The 17,541-nt window shown below is 34.6% G+C and overlaps 1 protein-coding gene across 1 annotated transcript; it reads right to left on the bottom strand.

The window, feature by feature from the left end:
- Positions 1–133: 133 nt before the first annotated feature.
- Positions 134–2,823, bottom strand: LOC21386422 (disease resistance protein RPP13; the record flags this gene model as incomplete). Its single annotated transcript, XM_024170281.1, has 5 exons — positions 2,764–2,823; positions 2,047–2,697; positions 1,022–1,913; positions 672–938; positions 134–264 (listed from the first exon to the last, which is right to left on the bottom strand). Coding segments are annotated over exons 1-5 (2,001 nt in total), but the record flags the coding sequence as incomplete, so codon positions are not given.
- Positions 2,824–17,541: the final 14,718 nt, after the last annotated feature.

Here is a 17,541-nt window from a genome sequence, read left to right on the forward strand (position 1 = left end):
AAGTCTTTGCTCTTCCTAATGTACACTTGCCTGAGTAAAGGCTTATCACCACCTTCCTCGAAATGCCTTGTACATGTTCATGATTACTAAATTGGGCAAACCTTTGAGCCATTTCAACGGGTCATCCTTCAACCTTGAGAAGCATAAATTCAATTCCCTTAGGTTTTTGAGCTTCGAAATCCAATACGGGAACTCTTGCATTCGACATTGTAAGCTGACATGCCATAGAAAAGTGATAAGATCTCGACAGGTCCAAGAACAATGCTAAGAAAAAGATTGAAAAAGATGAAAATCAGCTTGAGTTCTTTATTAACGATAGCAAAATGTACACCGATATGCGGATCTTCGAGGGTCCGCTGCCTCCCTTTACTTGGAATGGTTCCAAGATTTTTCCAGAAAACAGATAACCGAATGATCCCCTCCCTCCTCTGTTTTCCCTCCCTTTTATACCTTCCCTTATTCACTCCCTACTCACAATCTTTCTTAGCAGCTACTAATACTAACAATCTTAGTAAGCCACTAACAAGCTTTCCAAGTCCTTTTACTCTTCCTAATCAATCACCTAACTAACTAACTTCTAGGAGCCTATCAGAAAGGAGGTGGAGATGAAATGCATTTTAGATCTAAAATTTCTTCTTCGTTTATTGAGTTTGCGTGTAACTTTTCAAGACCTCTCATGTTCTCAAAGGATGCTGCAAAAGCCTTCCCCATTTCTGCAGTCAACTTTCCAATGCCCAAAATCTTTAATTTCCTCAGCTTCTTTAACTCTTTCACAAAACTGACTCCATCAATGCATGGTTCAACTAAATATAGTGTTTGTAACTCCTCCAAACATCCAATCCCTTCATTCATCCTTCCACCAAAAAATGAATTGAAACCATATTCACTTTCCCTGATGTTAAACCTATTAGAAGATAAAAGGTACTGCAATTTTTGAACTGTATCAAGGTTTGAGAGATATTCAACACCTCTAGATTTTGAAGCTTACCAATGGACTTTGGAAGCATTTTTACAGCTGTACCTCGCAAATTTAAGTACTTCAAGTGAAACAAATTCCCTACTTCCCTTGGGAGATGGTCGAGAGGAGCATCTTCAAAATCCAGCACCCTCAAAAGTTTAAATCTTTCAAACAAACTGACAACAAAAGACTCGGTCAATTCATCGATATTGAAGAGAAAGAGAGAACGCATCTTAGAATCTCCAATAATCTCTAACACATCCTTTGTAGTACCATAAATTGATAAACGACGAGTTGTTCTATCGAGTATGAACGTATTTTCCTCAAGAATTTGACAGAAAGATAATTCAGCAACTCTTGCTAAAATGAAATCACGTATCAAATGATGGATACGACAATGTCTTTCAATTCCATAACTTATCTCAAATGAAACCAAGCCTCTACGAATGAGCTCATTTAAGTATTCTTTTGCAACTTGTTCTTGTGTCTTGTCTCTCCTTGATTTTGCAACTTGTTCTTGTGTCTTGTCTGTCATTGATTCAATAAAGCCCTCAGAAATCCAAAGTCTGTATAGTCTTCCCTCAATAATAGAATAACCCTCAGGAAAAATGCCAAGATACAAGAAACAACTTTTAAGATAAAAAGGTAGATTTAGGAAACTAAGAAAGATCAGATCTTTCGAAACATTGGCAAGTTGGGGAATTTTCTCAAGCTCATCATAGAAATGATCAAGCATGCTTTGCCATTCCAATTTGGTCTTTTCCTTTCTGGACAATAAACCAGCTACAGCCACAATAACAAGTGGCCGCCCTTGACATCTGAGTACAATCTCACGGGACAACTCCTCTAATTCTCGGGGACATCTTCCTTCGCGAAATGCATTCTTGCAAAATAGCTCCCAGGCTCGCTCTGAAGACCAAGGTTTTAGCTCATGAACAAAATCAAATGTGCTTTCCTTAACAGAATCAGCAACTCTAGTATTGTGAGTTGTGACAATTATCCTACTACCGTTGTTGTTATTAGTGAAATCATGTTTAATGACATCCCAAAACTCTGTTTGCCACACATCATCAAAAACAACCACGTACCTTTGATTCCAAAAATTCCCTCAAAAGACTAATTAGTTCTTCAATGGGGACGATTTCTTCCTCGGATTGTCCACTTGTTGGGCAAATCACCTCTTTCATGTCCCTTAGAATCTTCTCGATGTCGTATGATAGAGACACAGTGACCCAAACATGACAATCAAAGTGTAGTCTCACCGAATCATAAACTGCCCTAGCTAGGGTAGTTTTACCAATTCCGCCTTCACCAACAAGTGAAATAACTGTACGCGCCGACGGCTCTTCTACCAAACTAGTCATGAGCGTCGTTAATGCCGAATCAATTCCAAAAACTTCACACTCGTCGGGTGTTGCAACATCTGTACTACCACTACTGGAGAGTCCGAAATCATAAATTTGACATCTTCCCGTAAGTTCACGTAATGACTTTTTAATATCTCGAATCTGAGAAGCTATGTAACGACGCAGTTTCAAGGCTTTGACGATCTCACCTGGTTTTCGGAGCAAACCAGCACATCCAGGCCGCTGTTGACGACGTTGCCGGAAGTAATAAAGGAATACATCAATGGCATCATTTATACGATCCGCATTCTCCCTCAGCTGCTCTAGCCATACTTTTGTGGCGTCGCTGATCTCTCCTCCCTCCAAGTTGACTTGTGCATCTTTAAGGAACGCCTAGATGATCTTGAGTTCATCTTCCGGGCTCTTCAATTCTTCATGATTTATTCCTAGTGAGCTTACTTCTTGGGTCAACAACCCATCCAAATTGTCAATTATGGAGGACAGAACCGCATTCGCCATTTCTTCCTTCCCTTTGGCTTCAATAGAGCGGAGCTAAATAATTAGTCTTTACATCTGTATAGTACTGAAATTTTGGACCGCGCCGTGACTATTGAAAATTTTAAATTTTTATCTAATGATTGAACTTGCTCGAGCCCAAATGTTCAAGCTGCCCAACCCGATCCGAGTAAGCCTTTGGACGGACTTCGGGCGAGTTTTGACTGTCTGAGCCCGGTCGGGTAGCCTGAGACCGGTCAAGCAGCCGGAGGTGCCTGACCTAATTTTTTAATATTTTCTATGTATTTATATACTATTATATATATTATATATAATTTTGTTTATTAATTATATATGGTATGTATATAAATAATTTTTAAGTTATTTATTGTAAACATTATACAAAAATTATAAGGGAGATTGCAATTTGAAATTTGAAATACACGAATTATATAAAAAAATTATTTATTTATTAATTTTTAAATTTGTAATTCATGATTGTCTCGTTAAAAATCTTATCAAGAAAAATCCAATTGGGATAAAAACTTGGTAAGGAAAAAAGAGTGTAATCATTCTGGGACGAATTACAAATTTGACGAACTTATAAAGTCTATACAATATTACAATAACACTATACAATAACACTATACAAGATTACCTAATGATTGAACTTGCTCGAGCCCGAATGTTCAGGCTGCCCAGCCCGATCCGAGCAAGCCTTTGGACGGACTTCGGGCAAGTTTTGACTGTCTGAGCCCGGTCGGGTAGCCTGAGACCGGTCAGGCAGCCTGAGACAGCCTAAGGTGCCCGACCTAATTTTTTAATATTTTCTATGTATTTATATACTATTATATATATTATATATAATTTTGTTTATTACTTATATATGGTATGTATATAAATAATTTTTAAGTTATTTATTGTAAACATTATACAAAAATTATAAGGAAGATTGCAATTTGAAATTTGAAATACACGAATTATATAAAAAAATTATTTATTTATTAATTTTTGAATTTGTAATTCATGATTGCCTCGTTAAAAACCTTATCTAGAAAAACCCAATTGAGATAAAAACTTGGTAAGGAAAAAAGAGTGCAATCATTGTGGGACGCATTACAAATTTGACGAACTTACAAAGTCTATACAAGATTACAATAACACCATACAAAATAAATAAATATTTACAAATTACAATAATAGAATTTAATTTGAAGCTGAATGATCGCCTTCAAAATTAAAAGTTAATCTATTAAATTCATCAATCCATTCTTGGCTTGCCGGCGAAATTGTATCGTGTAAGCGTTGGTCAAAAACGATCTCAATCCTTAACGTACACCAAAGCTTCAACAATGTCTTGTTGCAATGCCTTTCTACGTTCCTCAAGTATTCGGCCGGTCGTACTGAAGGCTTGCTCGGATGAAACAATGGAAACTAGGATCGAAAAAATATTTATTGCCAGTTGAGTTAGGATCGGCCAAGTTAATGCTCGCGCCCTCCACCACTGAACCAAATCAAACATTTCACTATTGTTGACTACTAAGCCCTCACTCAGGTAGTCATTAACTCGTTGAAGCCGCCATTCTTGAGGAAGATCCACTCCCAGATTCTCCTTAACCTTGAGTCATCGTCGTCGTCTTCTTCTTCTTCTTCAACCCGAAAATATTCAAGAATGAATGCGGATTGTCGTCTCGTTGTTCCGGTTGTTCTACACGAAGTGAGTTTCTAAACCTACTTTCATAAGAGCTATAAAGAGATAATATTTTTCCCTTTATAATAGAAAATTGGTCAAAACAGTCGATATCTAAAAAGTCACCTAAGTTTTTCTAATCCACTTTCTAAACCTTTTAATTTTAATCTAGGATCAAAAATAACACAAAAACCATACAACATTGGTAATTTAGCCCAATATTTTTTAAACTTTTTTTCCATAGAAGCTATAGGAACTCCTAAAACCTCGTGTGTCCTGAATTCACTAAATAAAATAGCCATTCTTAAAAGTTTTACTAACGCTAATGGTGACCTTGGGTAATATGTTCCACTAAACTTTAAAGTAACTTCGTGAAATCTACCTAAAAAGTTATACAAAAGTTCGGCAATTTGCCAATCAGTTTGGTCTATAAATCCTAGTTCTAATTTTACACTAACATAGTTTGTTATAGTATCTTTATAGGGGATGCATTGTTCAAGCATTATATAAGTGGAGTTCCATCTTACGGGCATATCTAAGGCTAATGCTCTAGGATTTTGATTACATGCTTGTAGAAACCTAAATCAATCTTGTATTCTTTGATTACTACCTTGAATCCATGCAATGTTATCTCTAATCTTTTAATATGACATGACATTGATTTTAAACCGGATTTTACTATTAAATTAATTACATGACATGCACAACGTTGGTGAAATATATCATTATTATCGAATAAACTTAACTCTTTTTTAAAAAGTTCTATTACTTTAGTATTTGCAGTAGCATTATCTAATGTTATAACCATTACTCTATCCCTTAAACTATATTCATCAATGACAAATAAAATTGTATTATATATTAAATCGGCGGTATGTGATCCTAGAACACATTTAAAACCTAATATTCTCTTATCTAAATCAAAACCTTTAAAATAATGTCCGGTTACAGCTAAATAATCTTTGTTGGCAATAGCATACCAAATATCCGCCGTTAACTCAACGCAACCACAAGTAGAGTGTAAAAGGTTGATTAATGCTTCCTTTTCTTGTTTATATAATTTTAATGCATTTTTTCTAAGAGTAGTTCTTGAAAAAATTATGCATTAGGATTATGTACAATTTTAATATAACACTGTCAATTCCTTTGTTCGGTAAAATTAAGTGGCTGATCTAATGTGGCTACTAATCATGCCATTTCCATACGATCAACTTACAGATTGTATTTCTAAGTGCTTAGACCGCCAATTTGACAATCAAATGATAATTGTGTTTGGCGGGGATCGGGTCCAACTCTTTGCTTTTGAAGACACTTTTCAGAATGTCTTCTCAGGTGTGTTGTGCTGTAAATAGTGTTACCTTATAATTTATCACCATAATATTTGCATTAAACTATGTATTTAATGTTACCGTGATTGTTGACCTCCTCGAATGCATTGAAGTGCTCCTAAACTATTGAGGTGCACTTGCATTTCTTCTTGGAACTTGCAACACTTGCACTAGCACTTGCGCTTGCCTCTTCTCCACGCCCACCATCATTACAACCACAAGGTCCACGACCTCTAATACATCCACCACGGCTCGGATTTACAGTTTCCTCAGTAGCTCTTTCTGGTATTTGTAATTCCTGCGTTTGAAAAACATTAATAGGAAATTGCCCTTCTTCAATGTTGAATTGGGCATCAACGGGAATATCACCACCATAACCGGAAGAATCCATTATGAAAAATAAGAGAGATCGAGAGCGCTTTGAGATAGACTAAGAGAGATCAAGAGAGATCTTAGAGAGATTAAGAGAAATTTGAGAGAGATTAAGAGAGATTTGAGAGAGATTGAGAGAAATTAAGAGATGATGAGAGTTTTTGGGTGAGGAAAATAGTTGGGGGAGGGGGGTATTTATAGAGAATTTTTTGGCTTGAAAAAAAAAAGGGTATTTATAGGAAATTTTTTGGCTTGAAAAATTTTTTTTCCCTTAAAAAATTCGGCTCTAAAGGTAACTTAAATTCGGCGGGTCGGGTCGGGCTTTAGGTTTCTCAGGCAACGGTAAAAAAAATATAGCCGTTGGAGTCAGGTAAACCGGGCGCACGGGTCGGGTCAGGCAAAAATAGCCGTTACATTCAAAAATTCGGACGTAAATCATGCTAACGGTCAAAAAAAATATTTGGATTGGGTTCGGATCGAGCATAAAATTTAAAAAACTAGCCGTTTTTTGGGTATTCGGGCAAAAATTAAGGCTTCGGGCATTCGGATACGGTGGAAAAATTCAAATAAAAAGCGGCAGCCGGCGGTCACAGCGCCCCCACCCACGGCGGGCTGCGGGGAATGTTTTTTCTCGGGCTGTCCAACTCCGAGCCTGGGAAATTTACGTGGACGGGCGGTGATAGGTGCTCGCCCGCCGAACCTGAAAATTTTCAGGCTTTAGGCACGCCCGCCGCCCGAAGTTCCATCACTATGTATAACTGTCAATGCTGAATAATATTGACTTAACTGTAGCCAACTTATCTTTAAAGAATTCGTAAAGAATAGTAATCTTATGCAGCTTGGCGAGTTAGCATTTTGTAAACCAGACAAAAGGCTTAATAATATTGACTTAACTGTAGCCAATTTGTCCTTAAAAATTTCATAAAGAATAGTAATCTTATGCACCTTGGCGAGTCAGCATTTTGGAAACCTGACAAAGCATGATAAGGATAGATTAAATGGATTATGTATAGTAGAACCCCGATAAGTTCTTCGCCATTGAGTATTACTTTTTTAACTGTTAAGTTAATTTTTTAACAGTTAGATATTTAGAAATTCATATTAAAAATCTACAATGTTTTGTATAAAAGTACTCTTATTATAAATTTAACTGTTAAAAAAATAATTTAATAATAAAAAAAGTGCTCCACTGTTAGAGCACTTATTGTGATTCAACCTTAAAGAATCCCTAAATTAAATAGATGTAAATGGAGGACTAGAAAAAGTAAAAAGTTAAGTGAAAGTAAAGTTTGAAATTAGCATTCTAAAGGGGCATGCTTACTGTTTTCTAAGCTTTTTCTGCAATTCCACAAACAAGAAAAGAAACATAGCCATCTATAAATAAATAAAGGAAGGAAAAGAAGAAAAGAAAAGAATCAGAGAGCCATCTTTTCCGCTTGAAATCAAATTTGGGCCCTAAAATATAACCCATAAAAAATAAAATTCTAAAATAAATAAAGAAACAATCAATAAAAGAAAACCTAGTTAAAGGATCAATCTCCACCACTAGACAATAGAATTATAGTAAATACACACTATTATCTCTAACTTCCAATTGAAACTATCAACCGTAGATAACAACAAGCTCTGCTATCTCTATTTTTTTTAATTCATCGTTAAACAAAATAAGCTCTCCGTTTAATCTCTTTCCCTCAAATAATCTAGAACAAGCTCTCTAGATTAAATCCAAAGGAAGCATTACGATGGGAAAGCTTTGGTAATGTTCCACTTTGGTAATGTTCCACATGCAATTATATGAAAGCTTGACAACAATCAATAATCACAATTGCTACTAATGATTAAGAATTCAAGACAATTATGGATCAAGAATCATAATCGAGCAATAGAAAATTCTCAAGTCCTAAATAGTTGTGCAGCCAATAAAATAAGAAAATATTCATGAACAATATTAATGGAAGAACATAAACAATTGCCCCGCAGACTATCTCTTTAATGTCGGGGTCCAGTAGATTCAGAAGGTATGATGTGGCGGGGTTATGCATGTGTAAGTATTTTACTCGTTGGTGGCGGTTCCAATGTGGCCAAAGTACATAATGGGCCTTTGAAGTAAATGATGATGATAAGACCTCCGACGATGGTGTGGTTCGCTTAGGCCCAAATTAGGTTGAAGAACATGTGTTCTAGACCCCTATTTGTTGCCAAAATCATGAAAATACTCCTGGAAAAATGTTAGAAAATCTAAAAAATAATAATGAAGAGCTTCGTGAATGAAGAATGGTGGGAGGAGTGATCACGCAATTGATGGAGGAGTGACTCGAAAGGTGGATAAGGGTTTTTGATGGAGAATGGCTCTAAAGGAAGTTTTCGGGTTGCTTTGGAGGCTTTGAGTATGTAGCTTTACTAGTCGATAAGGCATTGATGGAGAAAAGTGATACGAAGGAGTCTGATGAAAGAGCTCCAAGAGGAAACGCATGTTGTTCCAGGAGCGTAAAGACCGTTTGTAGCACTCCCTCAGACAGTGGATGAGAGTGATGCTGGTTCCCGAATCGAATTCGGGTGCGGAAGCGTGGGGATGAAAAACAGTGGATCGTGTATAACAAAATTTTTCATAAAACTTTTGAGATACTCTATAGATTATATTAATTTATGCACGAATAAATTAATCACATTAATTTACATCATTCAATGATCAACCGAAAAATACCTGGAAGCCGACTCGGATGATAACTTGAATTTCTTTGACCACGAACAGTCATTGCTCCAAGCTTTGTGTTTAGAATACCAAAGTCTTCCACGTCAATTTCTTGATTCCACGTAGACGTGTGTGTGGGCACACGTGAGACAAAATAGGTTTCTTAAACACTCGAATTTCCACAAACACCAACGCATGCACGATGTGGAAATTTTGGAGAAAAATATTTTGTTCTCTTTTTCCTCTATGAGAATTTCGGCCACACTCAATTAGGGCTGAATAATGTGTCAAAAAAAATTGTCTCTACAATTTTCTATCTTTCTCATATTTAAAGAGAAGAAGTCAAACTTCAAAATAGAATCAAATCCTTATCTCCAATTTTTGAATTTGGAACAAAAAATCCCTTCCCCTTATCCACTTGGTGGCTGGCCACACTCTAGGGTTTTATCCCTGTGTGTGGCGCCTATCTCAGATAGAGAAGGAAGAGATTTTATCCTTTATCCAGTAGTCCAATTTTAATTTAGATTCAAATTCGAATTTAAGTCAAAATTAAATTAATTTGAATTCTAAATTGAACAACTTATCAAATAAACTTAAATAGATAAATCTAGATATGTTCAAATTCAAATTTAAATAATCACATTATTTAAATAATAATTAATTCTCAATTAATTATTTTTTGAGTATTTAATTTTAGAATTCTGTAATTCTAAAATTCTCATTTTGCCCTTTGTGTGTGGTAGAATTACAAGGACGACGCGGGGACATATGGACCTATAATTCTGAGCTCCAATGAAATTAATAATTAATTAAACACTTTAATTAATTTATTAATTCTATTAATTCCAATAGTTACTCCACTATAAACTTGGAATTGAACTCTCGAAATTATAGACATTAATTACTTTTAAACTGCGAAGTGTCCATTTGATATAGTCATTACATATAGATCAGTCCTCCATAAATAATTCATAATTAGAGTCAGGTAGAATCCGTTAACCTCTCTAATTACATCTTTATCCTTGAGTACCATTGATTCTCTAATGGATAGTGATTCATAAAACACATTCATGAACCAGAGCGCTCTTACTAATCCAAGTACCGAATCAACACTCAAGAGAATTATTTATCTGCTTCTTTCTCAAGAAGGAATGGATTCCATCTCGTATAATAACATTCCCAGCTACCTATTTCATTATGTCTCCAAAATACAAGGAATAGGATTCAGGGTCTCAAAATCCGTACCGAGTAAATCAAAAGACATAAATCCATAAATAGGAGTTTGTTAAGAACTCAGGATTAAGATCATCCTATATATGACCATCGGTAGACTCAATTAGAATTTCTATGCTTAACGGAAATTATTAGAAATTCATATTGTGTCTGTGTCCATGTTCCACATAATCTCATTATGCGAAATACACTCATTCAATATCTCGCCATATTAACAGTGCGGATAACACCGTTCCATTCTAAACGGGAATGACATGTATTAATAATGTTTTAATTAAAGATTCTGAACTTTAATTAAATTCATTATGAACAATTACTTTTGATTATTATCCTTAAACATTATCCTCTCGTATACAACACTTATATACCATGTTTAAGGTTACATAAATAATCAAGGAATTTTATTTGATATTCATAAAATATTCATAAATATATGCACATAAAATGATGAATAAACTCTTTTATTAAATAAATAATAAATATCCTTTTACATATTATGCTTCTAGGACACTATTCCCAACAAGTGACTCTAAGATTGAAGGCTTGAATACTTTCGGGAAAGAAAGGACCGCAAACAGATATACACAAAGCTAGAAGGATGATATGGAATTCTAGTAGATTATAAAGAGTAATCTGAAAGATTATAATAGGAGGTCAATGACCGATGTCGAAGTCAGAGACAACCTATCATTTCTTATTAAAAATAAAAAATAATCTGTCACGACCCCAAAAGAGAGACTGTGATTATTAGAGTTTAATTTAAAGATTAACTTAATTAAACTGGGTTAATTAATGAAAATCCATGAAATTATTTTAATACCAAAAATATATTACTCCGGAGTCTTTCTTTTACAAATATTATCAAAACAGTCCATAAATTTAAACTTTACACAACTCTGAGACAATGCCGACCAATACATTTTATATATAAATATACAGTACATCACAGAATTTAAGAACAAGCTGCAAATTCAAAGTAGAACGAACCACTTCTAAGCTGGAGCTTTCAGTTCAAAGAGATTAATTTGCCACATTGCAAGTCAAGCTACTAACTCTGAAGAGGAAGAATATTTTAATAGGCTTGTACATAAACCCGAACAACCCGCAAACCCAACCCACCGCACCCCAACCCAACCTGAAAAAGGCAACTTATAGCATTATTTTTTTTATTTTTCGGCCCACTAAATGTTTGGCTCGAGGTGTTTAGGACGGTTTGTGGGTTACACCTATAATAACCCGCATACCCCAACCCAACCCGTACAAACATGCTTGATAAGGAGCCTATGAGTGTGGACTGATAAGGATGGTTACTGTTGCAGTGTTTGCTTTGGATGGATTTGAATTAAGCCTCTAATTTATGTTTGCTTTATGTTTGATGTTGGATGGACTATTTTGCTTCATGTTTAATGTTGTATTGAACTTTGAATTGCTATCTATTTGATGATGGACTAATCAATATTATTTATATTTGATGATGAGCTTTGAATGTTGGAGTTATGTTTGATTATCAATATTATTTCTATTTGATGATTAATATTATTTGATGATGAAATTTGAATGTTGGAGTTATTATTTCTATTTGATGATGAACTTTGAATGTTGGATTGAACTTTGATTCTTTAAATGATGAACCTGACCACCCAACCCACCCCGCCCTAACTCATCCCAAACATTATTGGGTTGTGAAATTTTTCTAACATCTTTGGGGCCAAATATGTGCAACCCGCATCCTTTGGAGCGGGGCAAGAAAAAGCCCTACCCCGCACCAACCCAACCCATGTACAGCCGCACATTTAAAAAAAAAGGGTGAGCCAAATGCTCGGTAGGAAGGAAATAGGGTACGACAATAAAATAAGAATATAGACGATAATTATAGTAACTGAAATACCGATTTAAAACCATCGCACATGTAAGAGAAATCAGATCAAACCTGTAAGTCTTGCGGATACCATCAAATGCAGAATGGGATTGATGATCAAGTATCTCAAAACTCTTTTGAGAATACCATATTGTTTTCAAATTTGTTTCAAAAGTGATAAGACATCTATTACCCAAATTGTCCACAAAGCAAGGTATTTGTATTCCTGTTCAAACTCTAGAACACCCAAGTAATCAAAAAAATAGAAGAAATGTAAACATCATACGCCGGTAGTTTGAAATGCTCTTTCAAAGTACTGATACATCATATAGTGCAAGTGCAAAGCCAAATCACCACCCACGCCGTGGAGTGGCCCGTACGGATTTCGAGACCTGCCCCTAAGGATATGATCTTCATATCCCGATCTTTGTGGCCATCATGCTTAATTAATGAATCAGCTATCTAAACGCTCACATGGACAATGTTTACAAACTTACATATATCGTGCTCGAATTATTTTAACTCGAGACTTAATCCTTTTCTAAAATTCACTTCCGAGAACCATGAATCACAAAAGTCAGGTCTCTGGAAGGTTTTCTATATAAATGATCGCTACACATATATATACATATTCTTTTTCAAAAATCATTTAAAAATCTCAACATTGGTGAAACTAGCCTTTCACTGAGAAATAAAAATCCATGAAGTATGTCTCAAAAGGGAGAGAAATGCAAAATCATGCTCACATGTAGTCAAAACTCAAGAAATATGGAAAATTTTGGCTAAAATGTCAAATTTCCAAAAGATTTGGGCGGAAACAAGTGTCACCGGTCGACTAATGCAGTGGAGTACAACTCCACCAGTCGATCGGTTGAGCCTAATTCGGATGCTCGCACCGGGCGACCGGTGCTATTCTTCATATATGAACAACTCAACAATTTTGTGAGGAAAAATACCAAAAACCTAAACTTTTTGGGTTCAATTTCAAAATAACTCATGGAAAACCACTCTAGACAATTTCTAAACGCCAAATCATGGTTAGAATATTTCACCTTAAATCAAGTTCAAAACCATTAACCATCAAGAAAATTAAATTCTAGAACCCCATCCTCTAGATTTTAGAAATTCACAAATTCAAGAGGAATTCCATGATCTCAAGGGTTATTCGTCAATATCCTTTCATCAATCTCAAATTTAAACATAAACAAGCAAGAGAAATTCAAATTTAAATCAAAGAGGAAAAAAAAGAAAGAAAATCCTACCTCAAAAATAGAAGCTCCTTCCTCAAATTTCTTTAGGGCTTTGCATCTCGACGTTGTCCTCAATGTTTTGAAGCGGGTGGTGTCAACCACCACCACCGGAAATAGCAACTCATGGCGTGGACGGCGGCGGAGCTCCAGTGAGCTACCGGTCATGATGAATTTCCATATTCAATATGGGTGTCATCTCATTCTCCTTTTCATTGTGAACTTATAGAAACAAGAATCCCTCAATTCCGATTAAGAACGAGTGAGTTATTGAATTTTGAAAGAAAATTTCCTTTGCAAGGAGAGGGAGAGAGAGTTCGGCTAGGGAGAGAGTGCACAAGAGAGAAAAGAAGAGAAAGAAGATAAATATTAGGAGGAGAGAGAGAAAAGAAAAGAAAGAAAGAGAAAAGAGAAAGGAAAAATAGGCTTGGGCTTTCTGTTCAAATATGATGAATAGACTTTAAAGCCCAATCTAAAAAAATAGGAAATGACCCACTATTTTTGTTCTGAAAAATTAATTACTGACACCTCAAACTGATTGAGGGATTGAAGCATCAATTTTTTTAAAAATAAATATTTTAAAGGAGAAAAGTCCTTTATGTAATAATCATAACTGATAATCTTTCACTAATCTCAGATTAATTAACACTAACAACTGGATTAAATTAATTAATCTCAATTAATTTGACCGGGTGTAACATAATCTGGAAAATTGTGATACATAATCATACAGATTGTGACCTCTTGCCGGCTCCAGAGATCAGTATCGAAGCCGAATACAACATCTCATATTTTGATTGAAAATAGAAAAATAATATGATATATTACTTTTCATAATATACTAGATTATGGTTGGCAACTAGTGATCAACAACTGAGTCGGAGACAACTTCCATTTTTTGGTTAATAAAAAAAATAAAAAAATAAAATCTTTCATAATCTACTAGATTATGGCCAGCGATATGCAACTGAACAACAGAATCAGAGACAACCAGCAACCTTTTTGTGAAAATATAAAAATAATTATGTAGGTTATGAAACATAATTTGTTAGTTATGGCCAGCAATCGGGGACTGAACGGCGAAGCCGAAGACAACTTATTATTTTTTTTGGTAAAAAAATAAAAAAAATAATCTAGTAGGTTATGAAACATGATCTGACTGATTATGACTAGCGCCAACGATTGATGCCAGAGCCGGAGACAACATCTTATTTTTTTGTTAAAAATATTAAATTATCTAACAGAGTATATGAAGCATAATTTAACAAATTATAACCGACAATTGGCACTGAAGCAAGCTGGACACAACATGTCCTTTTTTCTTGAAAAGGAAAAAAAATAATATGACAACTTATGACCAGCTGTTAGAGATCGGAGGCCAGCGACACTGGCAACTAAAGATATCGTACACGGTTCATTTTTGCATCTATTCTATCATGAGGTACCTACACACTAAAAATATAAGGACATTTATAGTGGAGAAGATTGCTTTCTTTCACCGATAGAAATTTGTTGCTTTAAGAAAGAAAAGAGAGTTTTTTTTAATAGGACTAGAAAAATAATCTACTGCTAGTTCTCTATTTTTAACCATCAAATTTATATTAAAATATTGTCTATTCTACATACATTTTTTAATTTAATGTGATTTTCACATATCTAATAATCATCAACTGACTCTATTAGCAGGGATACCCTACTCAAGAAGTTCCCCAAAAAAAAGAATTCCTTTCTTACAATATATTTTTTAACGAAAAAATTCAAAAAGCAAACATACCAAATATGACAATATTTAAAGAATAATAACCTAATCAATATGGATTATTTTTATTCATAAGTCGTTACGAACACATAGAATGAAAAATTACATTAATAGGAGATTTAACAATAATGTTTGACTTTTTTCCTAGTTGTCAGTTTTTGACACGCTACCCAATAACAAATAAAGGTCTCGTTCACTTTATCGATTTGAGTTTAGAATTTAAGTTTTGTTACAGTAAAAAGTTCTCAGAAATAGTCACATCTTTTTTTTTTTGCTACAGTAAAAAATTCTCATATAAAATTACATCTCAACTCAAATTACAAACTCAAATCAACAAAGTGAACGGGTCGGAATCAGAAAAATAAATGTTACATTACTTACCCCTTCCTGCTCCAACGCCGCGCAATAGTGTTACCGGTACGTTGACACGTCAACCAACATACTCGTCATTAACCAAATTCTCATTAAATAATGGGTTAATTGACAAAAATGCATTCCACAGTACACTTTTCACTGGCAACAGCCGGTACAATCTTAATCCTCTCCCAGATGGCCTTCAGCGAGATCTGACGTCCTCAGCACACGTGTAATGGGCTGCAATTTGGCACCAACCACAACCGGATGCCTGGAGACGTTCTGAAACGGCCGACGGATGTTAGCCTTGCCCAAAATAAGCATTCGTGATCTAAAAACTGAACCTCGTGTTGTTTATTTTTATTTTTATTTTTTTGGTTTGTTTTTCATTTTGCGGTTCAATCAATTCGTTTTAAGAGAAAAAATTGCTCTCTAAACATTTAAACACAACATCATCAAATCATCTTGCACACTCAATGAAAGAAAATAAAAAAAAAAAGGCGTTAACATAGGGGAAAACTGCAAAGTACATCTTCCATTTTCACATCTGACACTTTCTTAGCAAACAAAGAAAATCCAACAAAAAACAAAACAAATGAAAGATTGATTAGGAAAGTCTTTTTTTCAATATTTGGAAAAAGAAATCTTTTTTAATTGATGCTTAACACAAAGAGGCTGCTTAACTTACTATAGCAAATTATATAACTGTCACATTATTAATTAAAAATAAAATACGTATTTTTTTCTATAATTTAACCGATATCCACAAAAACATTACCATTCAAAACTTATACATACACGTTTAGGCTTACGTTTTCATAAGGAAAAATTGAGAACGAATGGCTGTTTTTTTTTTTTTTTTTTGAAAGGAATGGGCCTTTTTGTTAACCCGTAATTTTTCATGCCTTCTTTAAATTTAAATCAGTAAAGTAAAACATGCCCGTATGCCTTTTGCCCATGGTCAGGCCACAAGTCAATCAAAGGGAGAACATCTTACAGGCTACGGTCCTTTTAAAAATCGCACCCACTAATATGGATCGAGATCGAGATATCCTTAATGGGCATTGGTATCTGTACTAGTTATTTATTCATGCTGCCACTTATCATGTTAAAAGTTCCAAATTAGATTAATTGTCTACTTCCAAAGTATATACTTTACGACAACGCAATAATTGGCCCCAGATAATTCGTTTCTGTTCTTTGACTTGGTTCTCTCCTCTGCAGTCTGCACTGGAATCTCAAGATTGAAGTTCGAACTCTTGGGAAGGTAATTATTTGTTTGGTTTTTCTTTCATTTCATTCACATTTTGTAATAAGATAGAGAAGGATATATCAACTTTTTCAAACAGTATCATCAATTTGAATCGTCCCCAATTATTGTTTTGTCTTAGTTGCGCTTGCATTTCCACTCATGGCTTGCATCAGTTTTGAGTTGTGTTTTGGTTTTGCTGAGATCATGTCTTTTTTCTTCATCATGAACTTTGCAGGTTTTTTATTTTTTTATTTTTTTTTTGCTTTCTTTTTGATAAAATTTGGAATAGATCCTCTGCCAACTCAAGTTAATTGGGATGTTGTTTGTAGATTTAATTGGCTGTCATTACTCATTCATTAAAAAAAAATAATAATAAATACACAATATGAAGATGAATTATCATCAGTTTATAAGTAAGCTGTGAGCTTACATACAAATGAATATATTTGCAATTTTTTTTTCAAGGTACATGAGAGAAGATGTCCAATGAAAACAATGAACTCCATGTGGATGTCGTAGAAAGGCAAGAGGAGATGCAGTGTAATGACTGAGAAAATCTCAGATCTTAAATAATATAATTTATGTATTTAAGTCAATGATTTTTCTAAAAAATATTATGTCACTGAAGGATTTATGAAATTAACATCTGTATTCTTAAATTCTGTAGCAGATTTCATATTAAGTTCATATTTTCGATCAAGTAAATTCGATCGATAAATTCGCGCCGTACTTTAAGGCGGAATAATTTTCAGTACAAGCGTAGTTTGAGAATCGTAATTTCAAGAATCTCTAAACACAGCATGATGTTAGCAGCGTATAAAAAAACGCACTGACATTTTAAAGAAGAGAAAATCCTTAATTACCAGACAGCTAGGTTAAAGTCACAAGATAGATACCCATAATGGAAGGGTACAATGTGAGCTCAGGAGTTGACACCGTCAGAAACAACGGCATTCC

The sequence above is a fragment of the Morus notabilis genome, unplaced genomic scaffold, assembly GCF_000414095.1.
Source record: "Morus notabilis unplaced genomic scaffold, ASM41409v2 Scaffold814, whole genome shotgun sequence".
Taxonomy (NCBI): domain Eukaryota; kingdom Viridiplantae; phylum Streptophyta; class Magnoliopsida; order Rosales; family Moraceae; genus Morus; species Morus notabilis.